At 51.0% G+C, this 25,323-nt stretch overlaps 1 protein-coding gene and 2 long non-coding RNA genes across 21 annotated transcripts in view; 2 read left to right on the top strand and 1 right to left on the bottom strand.

The window, feature by feature from the left end:
* LOC106559441 overlaps positions 1-17,680 on the top strand; it is a 65,808-nt gene extending 48,128 nt beyond the window's left edge. For 4 of the 18 annotated variants that reach the window (XR_005366277.1, XR_005366283.1, XR_005366263.1 and 1 more), the window contains one exon: positions 14,441-14,910. Coding sequence is in view for 1 of the 18 variants with exons in the window: in XM_038551518.1 (XP_038407446.1) it covers positions 15,160-15,246; positions 16,831-16,844; positions 17,252-17,425 (275 nt within the window). In the remaining 17 variants the exon portion in view is untranslated. Of the gene's footprint in view, positions 1-23; positions 738-7,321; positions 7,359-14,440; positions 14,911-15,159; positions 15,247-16,830 lie in introns of those variants that run through there. The other 14 variants (XR_005366273.1, XR_005366282.1, XR_005366259.1 and 11 more) reach the window with 7 other exon arrangements.
* Positions 17,681-18,676: 996 nt separating this feature from the next.
* LOC119873714 lies at positions 18,677-20,406 on the top strand. 2 transcript variants are annotated; one of them, XR_005366288.1, is made up of 2 exons: positions 18,677-19,439; positions 19,781-20,406. It is a non-coding gene; the product is annotated as an uncharacterized LOC119873714 (long non-coding RNA). The 2 variants fall into 2 exon arrangements; XR_005366287.1 differs by having other exon boundaries at positions 19,713-20,406.
* Positions 20,407-21,599: 1,193 nt separating this feature from the next.
* Positions 21,600-24,405, bottom strand: LOC119873713. Its single transcript, XR_005366237.1, has 3 exons — positions 24,011-24,405; positions 22,611-23,239; positions 21,600-22,131 (listed from the first exon to the last, which is right to left on the bottom strand). It is a non-coding gene; the product is annotated as an uncharacterized LOC119873713 (long non-coding RNA).
* Positions 24,406-25,323: the final 918 nt, after the last annotated feature.

The raw sequence follows: 25,323 nt of genomic DNA, 5'->3' as shown, positions 1-25,323 counted from the left end.
TTTGTCTTCCCCTTATGTAAAAGATTGATCCAGTATAAATCTTAGCCTCTGAGAAGAAGTTAGAGACTTCTTACTACTCTTCCCTTCCCATAAACTGAAAGGATTCCTGGAGGAGGCTCCTGGGCCATGGTATCTGCAGTTGCACTTCTTGGTGTGAAGAACAAAGGAATTCAAAGCTCAGAATTCTTTTTTCCTAGGATTTGCTGCACTTTGGTATTCACAGCCTTGTAGAGACTCTCTGCCTTCCTGCCTGTGCCGTAGTGGAAGGAGCTGAGACCTCCTCTGCTCAGAAGGCTTTGCTTGCTCCTTCCCTTGGAAGAAAAAGGAAAATTACCTGATTGGCCTCAGAAGTGTCTCAGCTGGTTTTAATCTTGGTCTCGGTCCCTCACCAACCTGGGTGAAAGAAGACCTTGAAGCAGACGCCTTAGTTTTGCCTGTTTCCCTGGAATTTGAGGATCTAGAACTCTAGCCTGGAAATAACAGGACTCCAATCATAGGGTGGCACAAGCCCAAAAACCTCTTTGTCTTTCTTTCTTTTTTTTTTTTTTCCCTCTTTGTCTTTCAAAGAAAGACCAGGGCTTTTGGGACAGAAGCACTGCTTTTTCTAAATTACATTACCAGTGTCAGCGGACACCAGTATGGGTGTATGGGGATTGTTTCAGACTTGCAACACAGGCTTTTCCATGAGCTGGAGAGTTACATGGAGTGGTATAATAGAAACCTATTTAAAACCAAAATTGACTCCAGCAAGTACTGTTCAAAAGAGGGATGGCCGAATTCGTATTCATAGGGGGAAGAACATTCCATTCTCTTCTCACTACAGAATGCTGATGGTGAGAGTGAAGTTCACAACTTCCTCTTGTTGCTCAGTATTGGTCAGGCGTGGAGCCTGGAGTGGGTGGTTCACAGTGGGGCTGACTCCAGGTGTGGGTCACTGGATATCAGAAGAAGGGGGTTAGAGAGCTAAGTTGCTCTGAGTAATATAAGGGGAATTGAGTTTTCTGAGCAAAGGGAAGACCCGTGAGCCATGTCTGGAGAGGGTGAAGGCGCCATGAAGCATGCTAACAAGATAAAGCCCCTCTGTCTCTTGATAACCTGAGGAAAGTCTGATGAAGACAGTGTTTTGAGTTAGTTTATGTATCTGTATTTTTTTTCTTTTTGGGAAAGCATAAAAAAAGGGAGCTGAGTCCCACCTCTGGGACAGCTCAGATCAGAAGGAAGAGATCAGCCTCAGTGAGTGAGATAAAAAATCCAGCAGGAGCTGCAATCAGAGCCTAAAGGGACTGTTAAGAGCATTAGCTGCTGGGAATTTGCAGAAATTATGGGAGGTTCATTGGAGGGGGGGCATCTAGGTGGATTTTAAAACATGCGCATAGACAGAATGGTTGTAGCTGACCTCTGACTGCTCTAGTGCTTGCTGTGTAACTCCTAGAATGTTTAGCCTTGGTCCTGCCCCAGGATCCTTCTTATGGAGTCTATTTGTTAGATGTTCCAGGAACTACCCTGGTATTCCTCTTTCTGCCCAGTGGAAGTTCAGATTCCAAAAGGGAGGCAGAACTTCCCAACAAAGGGCTTGTTACTCCCTTCCCTCCCTACAATTTACGCAGACCCTGTGATGCCGGTCAAAGAGCAAGAGGACTGCAGCTTTGCCGGCCACACCAGCACTGAGTAGGGCATATCATTTGGGAGTCGGAGGGAGGCAGAAAAGTCTTCCACAAAGTATTGGGACTTGGAGACTGCTCTGAGTGAGTAGTTAAGCAAATATTAAGCCTCCAATAAGTGTCTTAGAGCAAGAAGCCAAGGTCTGAGCAGCTGGAGTAGGTCCAGGGCAAATCCAGCCAGTGTCACACTAAACGAGAACTCTTGCTCACTTCTTAGGGAGGAAGACCAAACTGATGGAAGAGCATGTGGTACGTAGTCTTAAAATCCACTGTAATTCCATACTTTGAGGACAGTAGTGATTGATGGGCTTTGACTGCCCAGCATGCACTTTCTCTTCTTAAATGAGAGCATATTGATTTCCTTTGGGGGGCCATGTCCTTCTCTGTTTTGTTTTCTTAATATTTTATTTATTTATTCATGAGACACACAGAGGCGGAGACACAGGCAGACTGAGAAGCAGTTTCCCTGCAGGGAGCCCGATACGGAACTAGATCCCAGGATCCCGGGATCACGCCCTGGGCTGAAGGCAGGCGCTAAACCGCTGAGCCACCCAGGCGTCCCCTCCTTCTCTGTTTTTAGACTGGGTTCTGGTAGGGTCAGGTTCATGGCAGACATGATGGAGGACACATGACTGCCAATCAGAAAACAGCAGTTGACGTGGGTATGATCTCAAATTCGGGCCAATTAGGACTTTGGACTTTTTTGGGAACTAGCAAGAAGTGAATTCTCATTTTTTCCCCCATGGGATCTGGGTCTGCCAAGCCTGTAGGATGTGCATAACTCTGAGGCTTCTAGTGGTCGTCCTGCCACTCCAGGGGGAGTGCTGAAGCCCCACAAGGGAAAGCTGAGCTGTGAGGTGGCATCTTTGGAGCACCTGGATCCAACCATGTTGTATGCTGGCTTCACCCTGGACATTTCATTTACATGACTCCAGGCTTTCCTGTTTTTTGTTTTTTTGTTTTTTAAGATTTTATTTATTCATGAGAGACACACAGAGAGAGGCAGAGACACAGGCAGAGGGAGAAGCAGGCTCCATGCAGGGAACCCAATGCGGGACTCGATCCCGGGACTCCAGGATCACACCGTGTACCAAAGGCAGGTGCCAAACCGCTGAGTCCCCCAGGTTCCCCTTAATGAGATAATTTTGATTTGGTTGTGAAATCTGGAGGGTGGGAAAAATGTTCCCTTCTTCTTTCCTAGGTTCTTTGGCTGGTCTAATAATTAGCAGGAGAAAAATAAATGTCCTATATATGGGAACCCCATAAAAATACGAAGCTCAAAGGGCAGTCAAAGAATCGCAGTTTTATATAACACCGTGAGCTAAGGAAAGGAGGGGGGGTCTGGGGTTACAAAGGGAAGGAAGGCCATTCACAAGAGCTGTTTAGAAAACAAAGGTTGCCGTTTTGTGCAGGTAAGTTTCTTAGGTAAAAAGGTATTTCTGGTAATAGTGTCCTGGTATAGGCCCCCTTCCAATGTAAATTTAGATAGTTGAGAGGGGCGGTAAAGGGCTTTTCCTAAATTTGCTACGTTTTGATTGCTTTCAGCTCAGAAAAATCCTTATGCCAGAGAGACATATTTTAGGATGGCAAAATCTGCTCCCCTTCAGCCCTTTACCAAATCTTTAGTCATTATATTTTCACTGGCTCATTTTACTGAAGAATTAAGTAGCATGGTGGTTGGCCTCCTGTGTGGAAAGCAGAGTGGTGGGTCGGGTCTCCGTGATTAACAGCAGTCTTCCTTGCTCCTGTGTCCTAATAAAATCATATATCGAGCGAGATAGTGCACCCTCACCCAGGCTTGCCCCGGAGTGTGTGGGAGGCCGTCCCAGGGCCCAGGAAGTTGATGAGGGATTCAGATGCGGAGGACTTCACTCTCCAGCAAGGAACAAAAGCGGTTCAGAGGTGGCCTGGGGAGGGCCGGTGACCTGCAGCGTCGGGCCCAGCGGGAGCTCGGGGCATCCCCCCCACCCCCCACCCCCCAGCTGCCCCCCCCCCCAGCCCCGCCGGACACACCGCAGCCTGCTCCCCGCTGAGGCTCCGGTTCGTCCCTGCCCCCAGCCTGTTTTCCCTGAGGTGGGGACAGTGTTTCCCAGGGCCCATGTGACTTCACTGGCAAGTGACGATTGCAGACGGTTTACCAGTCAGTAAAACTGCCAGAGGCTTTTGTGCTGTAATAATCCTTTTCCTGTTTAAAACTCTGGGGATTTTCTGCTCTTGCCAATAGTTTTTCAAGTCAGCAATTACGTTGCGGATTATGTAATGGCTAGGTATTAAAAATAGAAAAGACCAGAGTTTGCATCTATTTTAACCAAATCAAAACAGAGCAGAGAGGGGAAAGGAGGAGAGGGAGAGCCCAGCGGAGGAGGGAAAAGGGATTACGTGACTCGAAGCAGCGAGATCCTATCGTGTGACCCGCAAGCCAGCCCACAGTTGACTGTGCTCTTTCCCTGCCGTTCTGGGCCCCAGGGGCTGCCCGTGCTTCCTTGGCCTCCTCCAGGGAGGGAGCCTGCTCGTCCCGGTGCGTGCCTGCCTCTGCCGGGCAAAGCCACTAAGGGGGACGGATGGATTTTGATGTGATTAAAAACTATTTGCCGTGAAAACGCACTTTTATTATAGATGCTGCCTGCGGCCCCTGAGGATGCCCTGCGGCTCCTCATCTTCAGCCCTCTTCCCGCCGCGTTGCCCTCACTGCGTCCTCCTCTAGGAATTCCAGGGCTGCCATTCCCTGTTCTCCCGTGGCTTCTCACTCACCCCCACCCTCACCCCCCGTGAAGAGATCTTTGTGTTTTTCTGGGAACCTGTTGAGTAACTTTTACTCCATTTTACTCATTTGGGCCCTCCAGTGAAATTTTAGGTGCCAGGTGTATCTGGAGTAGGGGGCATATTTTTGGGAGGGGGACTTCTCGGGGCCTGACAGATGGCACCAGAATACACCAGGCCTCCTCCCGTGTTAGCTCCCAAGTCCGTCACCCCATCCTGGACACAGGCAGCTGCAGAGGGAGGCGTCCAGTTAATCCCCGCCAGCCCCCGAGCCTCCCTAGAGCCCATGCCGAGTTCCCCATGTAGGCAGGGAGTGGTGGGTATTTTGAAGAAGCAGCTTACTGTTCCCAGATACTGAACCCTGATAGGTTTGGTGGGGTGAGGGACAGAGACCTGAAAGTCTGGACCCCAGCAGTGGAACCGTTGAGGGCAGTATCAGAGCGTTGTGTCCCGGTCGTGACCTCCATCGCACTTCTCAGGGTCTTCGCCTGAGCTGGGGTGGAAGTGCCAGCAGCTCAGAGCAGCACGAGGCCTGGCGTCCCCCGGGACTAGTGGAAGCACAGTGAAAGGAAGAGAGCTCTGATCTGGGGATTTTAGGCATAATTTCGCTAGATGGGTGGAGGGTGTGGGGGACCTTCCTTAGGGCCTTTCAAGTCGTAATACCCTCTGGACTAGGAGGTGCCCGGGCCTTGGGCACCCCTGTTTTTTTGTTTTTTTTTTTTGATTTTTTAATTTATGATAGTCATACAGAGAGAGAGAGAGAGAGAGAGGCAGAGACATAGGCAGAGGGAGAAGCAGGCTCCATGCTCCGGCAGCCCGACGTGGGATTCGATCCCGGGTCTCCAGGATCGCACCCTGGGCCAAAGGCAGGCGCTAAACCGCTGCGCCACCCAGGGATCCCCTGGCACCCCTGTTTTTAACCCTTTAGGTTTTCAGTTCTCTGTTGGGGATTCCTATCTACATTCTCCTCCAGAGGCGACTTTGGTAAGGACCACCAAACATCTGGTGTGGCCCAGATTTCAAGTCGTTCCGACCCATCCTGTCCTGAACGTGCTTGAACATGCCAGTCAAGTGTCCCGGCCTTGGGTGTGGTCAGTGTCATTGCAGCATCAGTTTTCTGTTATCTGGACGGGCTGGCTGCTCCAGACCCGGGTAGTCTGTGGAAGTTGTGGGTCGCCGTGAGTGTCTGTCCTCCCCATCCCATCCCATCCCACTCCTGAGGCTTTGGGCAAGGTTGGGAGTCCCCTGAAGCACCTGCCCTAGCGGCTGTGAAGGGCTGGGTCAGTCGAAGCCTAAATCATTGCGGGGTCCACCAAGTGGAGTTTAAACCTTTTCCATTTAAACTCCACTTTCTTTTGTGGCTTCCTTCCTCCTCCTGCCCCCACAACCTCACAACTTGACCACAGCAGTGTCGTACACATTGGTCATCCCCGTCCTGAGGGAGATCACCTTTTCTATCATTATTATAATGTTCAATGGGTTTCCACCCCCAACACATGTGTGCACACACGCACGCACGCATGCGCGCACACACACACACACACTGTACTGGTGGTGCTTCTAGTGTCTGTTGCTTGAGATAATGCGAGTGGTCACAAGCTGGTATAGACGGCGTAACACACATAAGCCGCTTTAACTTTAACTCCTCTGATTCCCAAATTAGAGACACAGCAGTGCTTCTGCGTGTTAGACATTCGTTTGGGCCGCAGGCAGCGTAAGATACAAACGGTAGGTCTCTCGCATTAACTCCGATGCCAGGGCCCAGAGCCAGACAGTCCCTCCGCCCTGCACGCGCCCTCACTCGCACCCCTTCTCTATCCCATTCCGGACTCAGGCTGAGGCCTGGGCCGCAGGCTTGCGCGCCAGCGGGGCTCGGGAAGAGGCTGGATGCGGGGAGCGGTGCTGTGTCCCCATAGGGCTCCAGGCCCGGGCAGAAGATGGGGGACAGGAGGCGTGAGGAGGGGACGGCAGGGGAGGAGGTGGCTGACGTGGGGCGGAGCTGGGTTAGCAGGAGCATCCCCGGCCCACCCCACCGGGGACTGAGAGGGCAGCGGAACCTTGCTCCAGGCGCCACGTCGTGGAGACAAGCAGGGACGTTGTGGCAGCCCGGGCGGCCTGGCGAGCCGACCTCAGGCCAAGCCGGCAGGCAGGCAGGGGCGGTGCTAGCACCTTCTCCGCTCCCGGCACTTGTCGTCCAGCCCCGTCCCAAAGACCCAGCTGCTGTCGCAAAGGCAACCAAGGGGACGCCCGGGGGGCTCCGTGGTGGAGCGGCTGCCCTCGTCCCAGGGTGTGACCCCGGGTCCCGGGATCGAGTCCCGCGTTGGGCTCCCCGCAGAGAGCCTGCGTCTCCCTCGGCCCCTGTCTCTGCCTCTGCCTGAGTCTCTCATGAATAAATAAATAACATCTTTAAAAACAAAAAAAAAGGCAACTGAGGAAGGACCTTACTAGCACTTACTTCCCTGAGCAGTTTGCATTTAAGAGGAGACCCCAGAATATTACTTCTACTGCTATACACATTTTACTAAAACTATTACTTTTTTCCTCTAGTCAAGTAATTTGGTAATTTAAAATTTTTCTCAAAGGGCCCCAGTGTGGCTCAGTCGGTTAAGCGCCTACTTTGGGCTCCCGTCGTGATCCCAGGGTCCTAGGATTGAAACCCCAGCCCCTCCCTCCACCCCTGTGTGCTCTCACTCTTTCAAATAAATAAAATTTAAAAAAAAAAGAATTTTCTCAAAATTTAAAAATTATCAGCATAAAATTTTCATAATCTTGCTTTCATATCTCTACTTTTTCTCTTTTCCATTCCCAATATTGCATATTTAATGTTTCCTGCTTTTTTCATGATTAGCTTTGTTAAAGTTCTGCTTTGTAAGGACCAGCTTTTTTTTTTTTTTTTTAAGATTTTATTTATTTATTCATGAGAGACACAGAGAGAGACAGAGACACAGGCCGAGGGAGAAGCAGGCTCCACGCAGGGAGCCCGACGTGGGACTCCATCCGGATCTCCAGGGTCACGCCCTGGGCTGAAGGCAGATGCTCAACCACTGAGCCACCAGGTGTCCCCATGTAAGAACCAACTTTTGTTTTATGTCTGTTTTTATTTTAGTAACTTTTTACTTCTTAATCATTTTTTAAAAGGTTCTTTTATCTTAGGGGGAGCATGTGGTGAAGGGGCAAGGGAGAAGGGGAGAGAGAATCTCAAGCAGACCCCATAAGTGCAGAGCCCAGCACAGGGCTTGATCTCATGAACCTGAGATCATGACCTGAGCTGAAATCAAGAGGTGCTTAACTGACTGAGCCACCCAGGTGCCCCACTTCTTAATCATTTTAAAATCAGTTTTGTAATTGAAAAGTAATATAAAGGGTTACTATTTTTTTTTTTTAAAACTATTACAAAAAGACCAGTTACCCAAAAGAATAAACAGAGGACAAAAAGAGGAAATATGGGAACACTGGGTGGCTCAGCAGTTGAGTGTCTGCCTCTGGCTCAGGGTATGATCCTGGAGACCCGGGATCGAGTCCCATGTCGGGCTCCCGGTGCATGGAGCCTGCTCCTCCCTCTGCCTGTGTCTCTGCCTCTCTCTGTGTCTCTCAGGAACAAATAAATAAAATCTTAGAAATATATGTGGCTTATAAACAGAAGAGAAAATCTTACTTGCAAGTAAAATAAAGCATCTTTAATGATGGACCTCTAGACTTGAGTGGGCAGAGAGGCATCTTAGAGCTAGTGTCCCCTGGAGGGGACCCGCTGGGAGCCCCTCCACACCCAGTGCTCCTGCCCACTGCCCCCTCCATCCCTGACGTGCTGGTTGGTGTCAGGCAAGACCTCTGGTTCCTCCCCTGTAAATAGTGACTAATACCGAATGGCCCCACCTGCCCTACATGCTTCACTGGCTGTTGTAACAAGTCAGATACTGAACGTGAAGATGACACCTGACCTTCCCCTGAGCCCTGCGCCTTTCCTCTCCCACAGGTGGTAGTGGGAGGGGGTGTGGAGGAACCCAGCCTACGCCCACCTGGGCCTGGGCGGTCATCTGGGATTGCTCACCAGGCCTCACCAGGCCGTGGCCCTTAAAGGAACAGTATTTTGAAGGGAAGGAAAGAGTCTTACTCTCTGTTTAGCTCACTGTGCTTGCTGTCTCATCTCTTCGGCTAGGTTCTGTTTCTTTTTTTTTTTAAGATTTTAATTTATTTATTCATAGAGACACAGAGAGAGAGAGAGAGGCAGAGACACAGGCAGAGGGAGAAGCAGGCTCCATGCAGCGAACCCGACGCAGGACTTGATCCGGGGTCTCCAGGATCACGCCCTGGGCCGCAGGCGGCGCTAAACCGCTGAGCCATTGGGGCTGCCCTAGGTTCTGTTTTTTTTTTTTTTCAGGTTCTGTTTTTGATTCTGTTTTGTAAGTCCGTATTTTGCAGAGAAGTGAATGGGAGGGTTGGACATGCTAGGAATAAGCTCCAAGAACCAGGAGGAAGGAAGGGGTGGTCTGTATTAGTTCCCAGATGTTTTGGTCTCAGGACCCTTTTACACTCTTTAAAAATTATTGAGGATTTCATACAGCTGTATTAATGTGGGCTGTAGTTGTAGATATTTACCATTATACAAATATGGAAACAAATATTAGAAAAAGGCTTTAAAAGTACTTATTAATTATGTAAAAATAACAGTAATAAATGCTTTACATGTTAACATACTTTTTATAAAAATATTTAGCAGTCTTGGTATTGGGCACTCGGGTGGCTCAGTGGTTGAGCGTCTGCCTTCAGCTTGGGTCGTGACCCCAGGGTCCCGGGATTGAGTTCTGCATCGGGCTCCCCACAGGGAGCCTGCATCTCCCTCTGCCTGTGTCTCTGCTTCTCTGTCTCTCAGGAATAAATAAATAAAATCTTAAAAAAAATCTTGATATTATAATAAAAATGTTCATTACCTGTTGGGTCTCACTGGAAGGGTCTTCAGGACCCCCAGTTTTTTGAGCCACTGGGTGGCTCAGTTGTTTAAGCGTCTGCCTTCAGCTCGGGTCATGATCCCGGGGTCCAGGAATCGAGGCCGGCATGTGCTCCTTACTCATCAGGGAATCTGCTTCTCCCTCTCCCTCTCCCTCTGCCATTCTCTCTCTGCTTGTGCGCTCTCTGTCAAATAAATAAAATCTTTAAAAAATTTTTAAAACATATATGATCTAAAATAAAGTTCAGTCATTTTACAGTTTTACAAATGTCATTAATGACTGGCTTAAAAGGAGACAATTGGATTCTCATATCTGCTTTTTTCCCCCTACGATTATACTTATTTATTCATGAGAGACCCAGAGAGAGATGGAGACACAAGCAGAGGGAGAAGCAGGCTCCATGCAGGGAGCCCGATGAGGGACTTGATCCTGGGACCCCGGAGTCACGACCTGAGCCAAAGGCAGACGCTCCACTGCTGAGCCCCCCAGGTGCCCTGATCTGTCTTGCACTTTGAATGGGTCTTTAGTTCATGCTTGATTTTGTGCCATCATGCATTCACTGGTCCTTTGGAAAATAATGGCTGAGTGATTTGCTCAGATCTTCCCAGTGTAGACACATTTCAATCCACGATATTACACTCCTTAACATTACCACTGATGTCATCAGCAAAGTCTTTAAGTACCGGGAAGCTGTGAAGCTCACAGAGTGGAGGCAAGTTTTCTAAAATTCTAATTTTCATTTGCCAGATCAAATTTTATCACTGGCCAAAAATACTATCAGTTTTCTTTTTTTTTTTTTTAAGGTTTTATTTATTTAATCATGAAAGATACAGAGAGAGGCAGAGCAGAGGCAGAGGGATAAGCAAGCTCCATGTGGGGAGCCCGACGTGGGACACGATCCCGGGATCCCAGGATCACGCCCTGGGCTGAAGGCGGCGCTAGACCGCTGAGCCACCCGGGCTGCCCACTCTCAGTTTTCTTTGATGTGACAAGCTCACTTCACTCATTTTTGAGAAAATGACTGCCAAATAATGTCTTTGTCAGTTGTTCTTTCCTTTTTTTTTTTTTAGTCAATCATGTTTTTTAATAAAAATTTTACATGAAAAACAGGTGGTTCACTTGTCAGTGCAAACAAGCACATACACTTATCTAGTACTTTTGTAGGTAGCAGAAGTGCCTTATGCAGACTATTAACGAGATGTACTCAAGGGTCATTTTTTTTTTTTAAGATTTTATTTTTAAGTAACTCGACACCCTGTGTGGGGCTGAAACTTGCAGCCTTGAGATCAGTAGTCACAGGCTCCACCGACTAGACCAGCCAGGTGCCCCAAGGGTTATGTTAAAAAATCGGTAATTATTGTTCTATCATGGACATTCTTACATGAACCTAGCCTTCTTGTTAAACCAAAGTGCCTGGGGTGAAGAATATGACTTCATCGATTTGTGTTAAGTCCCCATCGATTCGTGTTAGTTTTTGCCCACTATTGCTTTTGTATTATCGGTTCAAATGTCAATTAAATGAGAACTGCACAGTCTTGGTATTGGGCACCCAGGTGGCTCAGTGGTTGAGCGTCTGCCTTCGGCTTGGGTCGTGACCCCCGGGTCCTGGGATCGAGTCCCGCGTCGGGCACCCTGCATGGAGCCTGCTTCTCCCTCTGCCTGTGTCTCTGCCTCTCTCTGTGTCTCTCATGAATAAATAAATAAAATCTTTTTTAAAAAAAGTCTTGGTATTATAATAAAAATGTTGATTACCTGTTGGGTCTCACCGGAAGGGTCTTCAGGATCCCCAGTTTTTTGAGAGCCACTGATGGATGTGTGTGATCATGAGCAATAATAGCTTGTGACTTTGAACACCTCGGTAATCCCTTGGCCTCAGTTTGCTCAGCGGCTAAGGGGAGCCCGGCTGGGGCCAGCTCTGAGTTTCTACACACAGTCACACCTGTTTACCCGTCCTTGAAGCCATTTCTCCCCCGTGGTACTGCTCTCTCCTCCCTCTCATGTCTCCTTTCCCCTCCATCTCCCCCTCAACCTACCTCCTGCAGGTGGGATCCTCCTTGTTGCTTCCGTCCTCCCTTGCTCCCTGTGTTATTTTGTCCCCTCCTTGATCTTTAACCATCACCCGTAGGCTGACAGCTCCCGAATCGCTGTCTTCCGTCCAGATGTCTGTCCTGGGCTCCAGTGCTACGATTGCAGCTGCCCTTGGGACCTGTCCACCTGTATGCCCTCCAGGCATGTCAAAGTCAACGTGTCTAAGCTGATTTCCTCATCTTCCCCAACACGTTGCCTCCTCTTCCAGAATAGCCAGTCTTGGTTAATCTGTCCTCTACCCACTGCCTAAGCCACAAGCCCAGGAGCCCTCCTTCCTTATCTGATCTCCTCGCGTCCCTCAGGTAAAATCACTCAAGCCTATCCGTGCTGCCTCCCAAATATTTTCCCGTCTCTTTCTGTTCTCCAGTCTGGCCACCACTGCCTCCGGTCAGGCCCTCGTCACTCCCTAACCAAACTATCGCAAGAGCCTTCTCCCTGGCCCCCGGCTCCCCTTCCCCATTTGTAATCCGCAGCCCTGGCTGGAAACCGCAAGATTAGCTTCTCACGGCCTTGTTGTTGTTGTTGTTTTGTTTCCTGTTAAATACATACTGACAACTTGTCCTGGCGGCACGGTGTGGGGTGCTGGGGATCGGGAGCACGGTGTGGGGTGCTGGGATCGGGAGCACAATGGACGTGGGCCCTGGCCTCCAGCGCTTGGGGCGGGGGGGCAGGAAAAGTTCCCGGCGCAGGGAATCCAGGCTGCGGGATGGGAAGCAGGGAGGGTGCTTGGGAGCCCCTGGGAGCCCGCGCTGAGTCCCCGAGGGGGTCGGGGTGGGGGTCGGGGGCACTTCCTGGAGGAAGCGCACTGTGGGACTACGCACCCCGGGGAGGGGGGGCAGGAGCGGTGGGAACGTGCTAGTGGGGAGGCCTCGTCTGCCACTGCCGGGTTGGGTCCCTTGCTGAGCAGCCTGTGTGGCCGCACCGACCGCTCCCCTGTACGGAGTCTGAGTCCGAGGGGCTTGCTTTCTTTTTTTTTTTAAATATTTTATTTATTTATTCATCGGAGACCCAGAGAGAGAGAGAGAGAGAGAGAGAGAGGGGCAGAGACACAGGCTGAGGGAGAGGCGTGGGACTCGATCCCGGGACCCCGGGGTCACGCCCTGGGCCCAAGGCGACGCCCCACCCCTGAGCCCGCCAGGCGCCCCCAAGTCTGAGGTACTTTGAGTCGTTCCCCGAACTGGCCGGTCCCTCACGGCTGCAGGCCTTTGCACGTGCAGCTCCTCGTGCGCTCGCGCCCTCTGAATCACCAGGGTCCGTTGAGTCAGGAGCCGACCCTGACCCCTCCCGCGTAGACTTCGCGGCTGCCGCCCTCCTCGTGCTCCCCGCCTGGGCGCACACGTGGGCCCCTGTGCCCGCGACCCGTCCCGAGAGCCCGTCCCGTGCCCTGGCTCTGGCTCCTCCCTGCCGCTGTGGAATTCCGGCCCTCGCTTAGCCCCCACGCCCTGTGGGCCTTCTGGGCGGCCCCAGGCTGCCTGGCTCCTGGGTGCTGGTGATGACGTTGGCCTCGCCCTCCGCTCGGGCGCCCTTTGCCCCGCCGCACCCGGCACCGGCACCTGCACGGGCACCGGCACGCCCGCCTGCTGGGAGCCCGTCGGGCTGGGCTGCTCGCACCCCCGCTGCCTCGCAGAGCCTGGGGCTTCGCCCCACGTCACAGCTACTACCTCGGCTCCCCACTCCTCCCTGTCTCCGCTGAGCCAAGCTCTGGCGCCGGCGGCTCATCGCGCTTGCTCCTGCCTTGGGAAGGCGTCTTCCTGGCAGGTCTCGAGCCTTCGCGCCACTGCATCCCCGGGGTGTGCCCACCGGTGGGCTCGGCTCCAGCCTGCGGGGGAAATGCGCGTGTACTTACATATTTAACACAGCGGATTGCACAGCGGTACTGAGTAGAGCTGCGGCGTTAAAACAGAAAGGCCGCTTAGGAATACATAAGGGAGGGGCAGTTGGGGGGCTCAGTCCTGACCCCGGGGTCCCGGATCAAGCCCCGCATCCGGCTCCCTGCTCAGTGGGGAGCCTGCTTCTCCCTCTGCACCTGCTCGTGCTCCTTCTCTCTCTCTCTCTCTCCCCCTCACTCATTCTCTCAAATAAGTAAAAAAAATATATATATATTTATTTATAAATAAATAAAATCTTTAGTATATATTATATATAAATATATAAATATATATTAATATTTATTATATACATAATATATATTTATATTTATAAATATGTAATATATAAATCTTTAAAATATATACATTATATATATATATTTTTTTAAGATTTTATTTATTCATGAGAGACACACAGAGAGAGGCAGAGACACAGGCCGAGGGAGAAGCAGGCTCCACGCAGGGAGCCTGACATGGGACTCGACCCCGGGTCCCCAGGATCACACCCTGGGCTGATAGCGGCACTAACTGGCTGGGCCACCTGGGCAGCCCATACGTAAAATATTTTTTAAAGGGGATGCCCAGGTGGCTCAGCGGTTTAGCGCCTGCCTTTGGCCCAGGGCGCGACCCTGGAGACCCGGGATCAAGTCTCACGTCGGGCTCCCGGCATGGAGCCGGCTTCTCCCTCCTCCTGTGTCTCTGCCTCTCTCTCTCTCTGTCTATAATAAATAAATAAATGAATAAATGAATGAACAAATAAATAAATAAATCTTAAAAAAAAATACACGAAAAGGTAAATCTCTCCTGCTAGCCCCTCTCCCTCTTGAAGGCTCACCCTACTTGTAGTCACTGTTAAGTCCTCGGTGGGAACGTTCAGACTTTGTACTCCGCATCTCCGCGTGTGTGCGGCTGGCGCAGTATTTGAGAAGCTGATCTCTTTCTTCCCCTTCGACTTTCCCCTTTCCCACTCTCACAGTCTTGGAGCTCACTTGCTCCTGGACTAGCTCCCCAGATTAGAAAACGGAATCAAGTTTCGGGTGTCTCTGGGCTTTGCGTGCCAAAAGCTTACGCACTTGGGAGAACGGGAGGGTTTGTGGAATCGCTCATTGAAGAAAAGGAGTCTCTCGCACAGACTGAAGAAGACGGAAGGATTTCAGGCGGCGTGATGAGGCCCCCAGCCCTCGGCAGAGCTCCCGTCGGAGACCGGGAAAGGCCTGTGGTCTCCGGAGTCCCACCTCGCCTACAGCAGACCCCTGGGCAGCAGGAGGAGGAGCCCGGGGAGCGGTGGCCGCAGGGTGGGACCAAGCTGGGGGACACAGGGAGCCGGCTGCGAGATCCCTGGCTGCCCGTGGGTGGCAGAGGGGCTCTTAGACGCGGGCCCCGCCGGCTTCGCAGACCTGCTCTGTTCGGAGATCCCAGACGTACCTGGAGCAAGCTTCCTGTGGGCACAGTGGAAGCTCACCGTGAACATCCAGTGGACTTCTAGGAACTAAAGCTTGGTTTTCTATGCAGATAAAGACACGTATCCATTTCTGTAGAGTTCTTTTTACATACAAATAATCCCAAATTATATATACTTACCTGCAACGTGTTCGGTTCTTTATTTAGCAATTTGATCTTATTAAGTGAGTTCTGTTATTTAAGTAGATCTGTGTCAACTTCATTTCTTTTAATGATGCCCAGTACTCTCTAGAATAGATGTGCCACATGCTGGGCACCAGTAACCAGTTGATTGGCATAAATTTCCAAGTTTTTAGCTCTATTACCAGCTAAGGGCACAACGAACATCACGATGGCTAACATTTGTTGACCACAGACATTCTTCTTCACGTGTAGGAAGTCACATAGCCCTTGGAATAGTCCAACGACATAGGCCTTATTATCGCCCCTGCCTCACGGACGATGGAATTAGGTCACACGGAGGTGAGTAACTTTTCTATACTCACATACCCGGTAGGTGGTAGGTCTGGGATTTGAACCAGGCAGTGAGGTCCCAAGCCTGCAACCACAGGCACCTGTGCTAACACAGCTGTCGGATACATTCCTAGTGACTCCTGGGTCAAGTTAAGTGCATGTTAAGCTTTAAATGGTCAGGAGGTTATTTTTTGAAAAGAGGAGTGTGTTTTCTGAGAACAAAGGGGCTGCGGAGGCTCCTGTGCCCTCAGGCCTTACGGGGTGAGGGCATTTTCTCCGGGGTGGCTAAGACTTTAGGTCTGAGTCCTATCTGGCTTCCTCCCCTCTGGGATCTGCAGGGCTCTCTCTAATTAAGGCCACAGACCCAAGCTGCCGGAGAAGTCAGCTCCTGCCCTGCCTTTCCTCTGTGGCCTCTTAGTTCCTCAGGGGTGAGGTCCCTCCCAACGAGAGCGGGCCCCAGTGTCCCATTGCACCTGCAGGGAGAGAAAACGGCAGCCACCTGGGGACGCAGAACTGGCCTGTTCAGCCCCCCACCTGCAGCTCCCACATCAGGCCCCACGGGGCCTTCTTGTGGGACGTCCAGGCCTGCTCAGAGTGTGGCATAGCTTCTCCCTAACACTGCTTTGTTTTTTTTAAGTCACCTCTACCCCTAATGTGGGGCTTGGATTCATGACCCCGAGATCAAGAGTCAGGTGCTCTAGGGGTCCCTGGGTGGTTCAGTAGGTTGAGTGTCCAACTCTTAATTTGGGCTCACGTCATGATCTCAGGGTCACGAGTCTGAGCCCCACAACGGACTGTGTTGGGCGTGGACCCTGCTTAGGATTCTCTCTCTGCGCCCCCCGCCCCCCGCCCCCAAACAGAAGAGTCTGTGCTCTACTGACTGAGGCAGCTGGGTGCCCCATGACACTGGCTTTTATAGGACCCTGTCTGTGGCTCTGAAAGGGGCCAATTTGCCCCAACCCCACTAGCAGGGGACAATTAGCAATGTTTGGGATTTTTTTGGTTGTCACAAAATGGGCATGTGGGAGGGTTAAGGGAATACTAGTGGCAAATAGGTAGGGAGAGGCCGGGGATGCTGCTAGACGTCCCGCGGCGCTCACCAGAGTGATCTAGTCCCGCCTGTGGTAGTGTCGCGGCCGAGAAACCCTCAGCCACAGAAGGGCACCGGCGCCAGCATACACGTGTCACCGTGTGACTCCTTCTGTGAACAGTGGCAGACGCTTGTGTCTTACTGGCTTGTAGCCTGCAGCTATTCTAAGTGCTTTATATCCGTTAACTCACTAAATCCTCACTGGAAGTCGGAGGCAGGATCCCTGTTACCCCATTTTGCCGATGAGGAGGCCGAGGCAAGGGGCCGTAAGCTCCCAGCCCAGGCTCCCCACGGCCCCTCACTCGCCCCCGAGGTTGTAGGAGGCACAGCAGGAGGCACAGCGGGAGGCACAGCGGGACCTCTCCCCGTCCCGCCTCCTGCAACCTCGGGAGCACCAGGGGTTGCTTGTATTCATACAGGGAGGGGACAAAGCAATCCCTTGTGCTTTTCTCCCGGATTCTAACTCTCCCATTTCTGACGCCTTTTGTATTGTTTTTCTCCAGGCGATTTAACCAAAGTGAGTACTGGTTAGAGAGCTTATGGGCCACCCGACAGTTAACTTAGTGAATCTGCATAACACCCGGAGTCCTGCCTGCGGCGACCTGTCTCCCAGGGCTCTTTCAGTCTCTTGGCCCGTAGGCTGGACTGCGTGGGCAGCAGGTTTGCCTACATTCGAGAACGAGAGCGCGCTGGTCCCTCGGGAGCCCAAGGAGCAGCGGGGAGTCAGACGTGGGAACCAGGGACGCAGGACTCCTGAACAGGCCCACAGTTTTGATGAGGGGGGTGCTTTTCCAAAGGAGGCCTCCCACAGCCAGGGCGGGAAGTTGTAAATGGGGTGCAGGTGGCGGAAGAGGTGGGCAGGGACCTGTTGGATCAAAGCCAGCTTCGCACTAGAGGAAACACCTATTGGTTCCTTAATTACAGGATGCCACGGGACTGGCTTTGCCTCTGGGTGTGGGCGCAGTAACCTGGGCTTTAAACAAACAGCCCCGTCACTCAGCAGTAATGAGCAGCAACAGAAAGCATCTCCGGTGGGACAGGATGGACAGGTGGCCCACAACACGCAGCCTCGGTGCCACACCTGGGGAGCAGAGGTGATAGGTCCTGTCTTGGGCCGTTTACGAAGAATCTGCTGTGTCCTAGGCACTGTAGGACACCGGCCTACCGCGGTCTAGAGAATTGAGGAGACAAGGTTACGTTTGAAAAGTTAAGCAGCGGCGTAAGCAACCCCACACGTGTTACCTGTAAGGGAAGGAGATGCTGAGTCGAACGAGGACCCCGGGCAGGGATTCCCCAGCAGGCAGATGGGGGGGGGGGGCGTATCACACCGCCGTGTCTCTCTCTCTCTTTTTTTTTTTTTTAAGTTTTTATTTATTCATTCATGATAGACACAGAGAGGAGAGAGAGGTAGAGACACAGGCAGAGGGAGAAACAGGCTCCATGCAGGGAACCTGACGTGGGACTCGATTCCGGGACCCCGGGGTCACGCCCTGGGCCAAAAGCAGGTGCTAAACCGCTGAGCCACCCAGGGATCCCCCCGCCGTGTCTCTCTTAAAATGGGGAGCACAAAGAACAAACAAGAAAGTAAGAAACCACACTAATAATACTAGTCAGAGGTATGTACTATTGCTATTTTGGTTACATGCCTGAAGATCTTTTTTCTGTGTGTATGTCATGCATGTGCACGCATGCACTCCACGACGTAGACGGGCTCCAATCATACGTGCTGTTCTGTGACTTGCTTTTCATACTTAGCAATACGTTGTACACGATGGTCCTTGACAATAAATAAACTTCCCCTGGGTCTGTAGTATTTCCCTGTGTACCTACCATGACTTAACTAATCCCTTAGTGTCCCCTTCGGTTACTAACAGTTAGGGCTTATACATGATTCTTTCTGGACATCTTATTTGTATCCTTAGGATACAAGACTTCAAGACTTTGAAGTAGAATTGTTAGATCAAAAAATATGCACACTTTGAACAATTTTCATATTCCCCAATCGCCTTCCAGAAAGGATATACCAACTTAGACTCTTAACCGCCAGCCCTATGAGAACATCTCTTTGACTATATCTTTCCCAATATTAGATATTGCTTTTTTAAAAATTGAAAATTTGATAAGCAAAAATAGTATTTCATTGTTGCTATTATATTTTATTTATTTATTTATTTATTTATTTATTTATTTATTTATAGATTTTATTTATTTATTCATGAGAGACATACACAGAGAGAGGCAGAGACCAGGCAAAGGGAGAAGCAGGCTCCCTGCAGGGAGCCGAACGTGGAACTCGATCCCGGGACCCAGAATCACGCCCTGGGTGGAAGGTGGTGCCAAACCCCTAAGTCCCCCGGGCTGCCCATTCTGCTTTTTTTTAATTTTTGTTTTTTTTTTCTGCTTTTTTTTTAAATTGTTTTTTTATTACTTGGATTCTTTTTTTACAGGCCAATTAGTTATTGGTAATTCTCTTTAGAAGAATTGATTATGTGCTTTATTTAGTTTTCTATTTGGTATGTTCTTTTTTTCATTTCGTTTGTGCAGTATTTCATTATTTAGTGTGGCTTATTCTTTTTTTGTCCTTTTGCTTTAAAAGAGAACTTGATACATATTCAAGCTATTAAGTCTTTGCCTTTTTTATATAACAAATATTTATTATTTATTTATTTATTTAATTTATTCATTCATGATAGAGAGAGAGAGGCGAGACACAGGAGGAGGGAGAAGCAGGCTCCATGCAGGGAGCCCGACGCAGGACTCGATCCTGGGACTCCAGGATCACGCCCTGGGCCAAAGGCAGGTGCCAAACCGCTGAGCCACCCAGGGATCCCCTATAACAAATATTTTATCCTAGATTGTCATTTGCCATTTAGGTTTGTTTGCTATTTAAGCATTCACAAAGGTAAAATGTGCACGCAATCAAGGTGGTCTTTATAGGCTTTCTAAACCACTGGGCCAGTGTGGCAGTGACGAGGAACCGAGAGGCCCATGGGCGGTCCTCGAGCTGGTAACGGTGGCGGGAGGAGGCCTCCAGTCAGGGCCAGGCCGGAGAGGATCAAGCCGGCAGATTGATGCAGGATGGAGAGGTGGCCAAGAAGTGGTAAGCTTCCAGGTGAGGAAGGAGGAAGGCATGGGAGGAGCTGGGTGGCTCAGGGGTACTGACCTGGGCGGCAGACGGAGCAGGTGGAGAGAGCCAGAATCTGGAATACGTGAGAGCTGGGGTGGGGGACGGGCAGGGACGGTCACAGTTCTCCGTGGGGTTGCTGATGGAGGTTCCTGGGGCCGAAGACTCCTTGGTATTTGGATCTCTAGGCTAAGCATGTCTCTGCCTTTGTGTCAGGCTTACAAGGGTTTTGTTTTGTTATGTTCCACTTACTCTACGCAGAATCCACTCCTGGGCCATATGTTTCCGTTTCTTCGGTTTCTTCTGGAATATCTTTTTCTTCTGTGCAGCCTGGTGTAGGAGCAATCAGCTCCTTTTCAGTAAGGATCGTCTCGACGTGGCAGGGAGAGCTCGTGATTGGGTTAATCTGACCATGAGCCCTGTGAGTTCTACGCCGCATCCTGGGGCCTTTGTTCACCTGGATGTGCTCAGTGACCAGAGAATCTACACGTAAACCCTTAAGTTCTGCATTACGATCCGCATTTTTAAGCACGTGCAGTAAAAATTCACCACTCTTCTTGGGCCACCGACCCTGTGCCCAGCCCGCTGCTTGGCCTGGGCCCACCTCCCAACTCAACACTGTAGCGATGGAATGGCGCACACGGCTGCTGCAAAGTGACATCTTCCAGATACTTGGTGGCGTTTCAGATATGCGTGTCCTTGATGGCCCGGGCAGCTTCACGCGTGTTCTTAAAGTGGACGTGAAGATTTGAACCTATTTATTTCTTGATTTTGTAGGGTTTTCTGGGTCAAGTGAATAGTGAACCATTTTCAGAGGTTTTCACCTTAGGCCGCTTAGGGGAAGAGCTAGAAAGCTTTTCTCTGCTGCTAAATTATATATTTATACAAATTCTCAATACTTAAATGGTTGGTTTATTTATTTATTTATTTATTTATTTATTTATTTATTTATTTATTTATTTAAAAATGGTTTATTTTTTTAATGTTTTTATTTATTTATTCATGAGAGACACACATAGAGAGAGAGAGGCAGAGACACAGGCAGAGGGAGAAGCAGGCTCCATGCGGGGAGCCCGACGTGGGACTCGATCCTGGGACTCCAGAATCACTCCCGGGGCCAAAGGCAGCACTAAACTGCTGAGCCACCCAGGGACACCAAATGGTTTCTTTTTTTAAAGAAATTTACATTTAATTCTTAATCTAGGTGGAATTTGTCATATTTTGGTGAATTGTAAGAGTTAAGGATTAAATTCTTTTTTCCTACTAACTAATGACTAAGATATCCGTCCTTAGCCTCAAGGTCTGACATGCTGACTCCGTCTTGCAGGACTTTTCCCCGTATGCCTGGGTCTGCTCTGGGTGTGCTCTAGGCCTCTCTGGTCTTTTCCAGGGAATTGTCTGTTGTACACCAGTTCCTTCTGTTTTGATCACATTTTCTCCAAATGTATCTTAATGGGCGCTAGTGTGAGGTATATGTCGTCGGACTCTTTCTCCGAGTTTTCTTTGGTCTTTTAAGGTCGACTTCAAAATCAAGGTGCCACGTCCTCTCCCTTGGACTGCATAGTGGAGCTGGAAACATGGGAGATCCCAGTGGAGTCCTTTGCATTCATAAGCACCAAACATACCGGGACCCAGACTTCATGGGGCTGGACTTTCTTCTTGGTGTAGAAATCACATGGCCTCTTCAAGGAAGAAGCCCCTCACTACCGCGGACCTCCACGTGGGCCATTCCACAGTCTCTGACCCAAAGACAGTCCTGTGGACCCTCAGAGCTCCTGTGTCTCTAGAATGCGTAGCCCTATGCTCCCCGCTGTCGCCCAGCCCGCCCGCGCCGGCGTTTTCCTGTCCATCTTGCAGGCAACCCTGCCTCCAGGCCGTGCCCTCTCCAAGCCTGGTCTCCTCTAAGGATTTCCCTGTGGATGAGCCCTGGGGATCTTCTCCTAATCTGTTTTTTAATGTGTTATTCCAGAAAGAATTCTTCATAATCTCCAACACTGTGATCGCTTCTTTCTAGCTTCTTCTGTGCATGCATGTTTTTACCTATTTCACATTTGCTTGGTTCTTTCTTTTCTTTTTTCTTCTTTCTTTTTATTTCCTAAGTGACTTTTTTCAGGATTTTTTTTTTTTTTTTTTTTTTTTTTTTTTTTTTTTACCGAGGAGTAGTGAACATACAGTGAAGTCAGAAGTCCTAAGCATCCTTCTTAGGGAATTTTTATAATGTGTCTACTCTATTGCCACCCTCCTGATCAAGATATTTCTTATGGTGTTAAGAAGCTGCGGTGGGAGATTGGATAGACAGGGAAATCATGAGTGTGTAAGTTCGTATCTTTTTTTTTTTTTAAGATTTATTTATTTTAGAGAGAGAGCGTGCGTGCTTGTGAATGAGGAGGGGGCAGGGGCAGAGGGAGAGAGAGTCTCAAGCAGACTCCTGGCTCAGCATGTGGAACCCAGCACCCGGCTCCATTGCTCGAGCCTGAGATCATGACTTGGGTCGAAATCAAGAGTCAGATGTTTCACTGACTGAACCACGCAGGTGCCCCTTCCAGCTTTTTCTGGAACGGTCTTTGGAGGGTGTTCAGGAGGGAGCAGTGGTGTAGAGAGCAGAGTGGCAAGGAGTGGAGGGTCGTGTTCTGGTCCTCCCGTCACTAGCCGTGGGACTTCTGCGCCTCAGTTTCAACGACTGTAAAATGGGAGTAGATGATAGCTCCTACCTCACAAGGTTGTCATGAAGATTACATGAGGCAGGACATGTGAGCGCACAAAAAAATGTTAATTGTTGTTTTTGTTGTTATTAATAAGAAGGAGGAGGAGGAGGGGGAGGAGGCAGTGGTTCTTAATGAAGGACACGCATCACAGCCACCTGGGGCACTTTTGCAAAATACACGTGCTCCACCTGGCCAGACCTACTGAGTCAGAATCTCGATTTTAAATGCCTCTCCAAGTGACCTGTTGCTCATCTATGGTTAAGAACCACTGGGCTGGGGGTGGTCGTGACTGGAAGCAGGAAGACCGGTGGCTGGGCCCTGTGAAGGTGAGGGCTGGAGAGGGTCCGAGCTGGGCAGAGTCGTGGCAGAGTGGAGAGGTGGCCCGGACGTGGCGACCTTGGGTGGGGAGCAAGGAAGGAGGGGGAGGAGTCTGGGGTGACTCACGGGTGCTGACCTGGATGATGGAGTGAGCAAGTGGAGGATGAGCCAGAAACCAGAACACAGGAGGGGGCCAGGGGGCCGCGGACGGCTCGGGTTCTCCTGGGCCTGCTGCGGGAGGCTCCTGGTAGCGATGACCAGTTAGCACTGGAGCCCCTAGGCCCGCGCGGGTGTTATTTCTCGGGGAGTCATTGGCGTGAAGGAGCTGGAGGCCTGGACCTAGTGGTAAAGCAAGTGCAGGGAGCGGAGGAGGGCCAAGGACGGGCGTCCCCCCGGGAAGGCCTGCGCCCACTCTTCCTGCTCCCTTCCTACAAGGGGAGAAGCGCTTACTCCTGGGGTCGAGCCCCCTTGCTGACGGCTGCTGGGAACGGACTCACTTGAAGATGAGTAATGACTGTGGGTCACTTCCTCCCAGTTCTCAAGGTTTTCCACATCCCCCGATAGAGGAGCTTATCCTCATTCTCTGGACCCCCAGGCAGCTCGCGTGGCCAGGGCCGCGTCTTATCGTCTGACGTCCCTCCGTCCTATGCGCGGCCTCCCGTCGATGGCTTCTTAGACTCTGGCTTTCTTCATTCTGTTCATATCGCCCGTTGCCCTTTGGTAAGAATTTAAGTCATTCCGCTACGTCTCCAGAGACACTTAGACCTGCAGGTTTAACAGACGTAACAGAAGCTGTTGGATTCCTGGGGGGAGGCGCCTAGAATGAGCGGAGCATTTGCTCGTTCTAGAATGTGTCTGTCCAGGGCAGCCCGGGGGGCTCAGCGGTTCAGCACCTGCCTTCGGCCCAGGGGGTCATCCTGGAGACCCAGGATCGAGTCCCGCATCGGGCTCCCTACAGGGAGCCTGCTTTTCCCCCTGCCTGTGTCTCTGCCTCTCTCTGGGTCTCTCGTGAATAAATAAATAAAATCTTAAAAAAAAACCCAGAATGTGTCTGTCCAGTAGACGCTGCTGCTTTGGTGGGAACGTTCTGCGCCGCACCGTAGGCGGGCCGCCAGCCACATGTGGCTGTCGGGGGGCCAGGATGTGGCTACTATAACTGAGGAATTGAATTTTTCATTTTAATAGTTAACTGAAAGTTAAATTTAAATTGGCAAAAGAAAAGCAGGCACTATCCCTGAGAGAGGGGGGCACCAGGCCTGACCCCCCACTCCCACCCAGGGTCACAGGTAACTTTGCAAGGGGGTGCTTGGAGGCAGACCAGCTTTCCTCCCCGGCAGCTCTAACCTCAGCCCCTAGCCTGCCCCCAGGAAGGCGGCGTCTGCAGCTCCGGCCCACAGGTCCCCCGCCTCGTCCCCCCCGCCCGTTGCCCACGTTGCCCACGCCTCTCCTTCCAGCCTTGCTGCGCCCTCCCTGCCCCTGCTCGTGCCGCAGCCCGCCCCGCTCCGTCCAAGGAGGCTTCCCGACCGACCAACCGACCTTGCCTTCCAGGTGCCGCCACCTGAGGACCTTGAAGAGTCCTGTGGACCTCTCATCAGAGGTGGGCGGTAGCAGAGACGGGTCCCGGGGAGATGAGCCGCAGGATGCGTGCGTGCTCTTCGGTTACTGCGTCCCAAACTTCCTTGACCACCGCTCCCTGTGAGAAATCTATCTCCTGTCCCAACCGCCCCACACACCGACACACAGATAAGTGAAACCGAAGCAAAAGTTTTATAAAGATAACCCCCTCGTTGTGTGCGATGCACTTGGATATCTTCTGTTCTATTTACTTTTTAAAGAAAATTGCTGGCCGTGACCCACTAAACTGATTTCGTAACCCAGTAGTGGGTCACAACCCACGGGGCGAAAAATGCAGAGTGAGATCATTGCTCGGAAGAGCTCCAAACACAGGCCAGGTGGCCCTGTCCTGACACCAGCCTCTGGGTTCCTCGGAGAGCTGGCACGTGACGGTGCCAGCGGGCGTGTGCCCTGGTGCTGGTCCGCCTGCTGGTGCCCTGCCCTCCCCGTGGGGTCTCCCTTCACCGTCCCGGGTGGTCACGCCATATAGCGGCCACGGTCACAGGTGCCGCCCCAGTGCTGGGGCAGGAGGTTGAGGCCTGTAAGGTATCGCAGGGCTGTGCCCTCATCCCTCTTGATGAAGCTCCTCGGGAGGCAAGGCCCCGGGCCTCGAGGGGCTCAGCAGCGCCGCTCCCCCGGCAGGGCCGGGACTAGCACACGGAGAAGAGCAAAGCGCGGAGTTCTGCGTCAGCATCACAGTAATAGAAACTTCCTACCAGCCAAAGGGTGGGTGATAAATATCTGGAAGGAACCTTCTGGTGGGACTGAGTCTTGAAGCCTCATCTCTCTTTGGACTTTATTTTATTTTTAAAGAATTTTTTATTTTTTATTCATGAGAGACACAGACAGAGGCAGAGAGAAAAGTAGGCTCCATGCAGGGAGCCCGACGTGGGACTCGATCCTGGGACTCCAGGATTACGCCCGGGGCCAAAGGCAGACGCTCAACCCAGCCACCCAGGCATCCCTCTCTTTGGACTTTAGCCCTAAACTGGGAGTTATTGGAAGTAGGATCTGTAGAAATAGCTCCATCAAAATCCTTGCATCTAAGCCAGGTGCTTTAGCCTTCTGAGGGCCTCCCGTCTGTTGCCCCTTACTTAGCGCACTGCTCTAATAAGAGTGGCTGTCTGACTTCTCAGCCACTTCAGATGAGAGGAAACAGCCTGGAAGGCTGGAAGGTGGGGCTGATAGGTAGTTTTTATTTATTTTACTTATTTTATTTTATTTTATTTTATTTT

Source organism: Canis lupus, chromosome 10, assembly GCF_011100685.1.
Source record: "Canis lupus familiaris isolate Mischka breed German Shepherd chromosome 10, alternate assembly UU_Cfam_GSD_1.0, whole genome shotgun sequence".
NCBI classification, from domain to species: Eukaryota; Metazoa; Chordata; class Mammalia; order Carnivora; family Canidae; genus Canis; species Canis lupus.
Note: the sequence above shows the minus strand (reverse complement) of the source record. Positions and strands in the feature narration are given on the sequence as shown.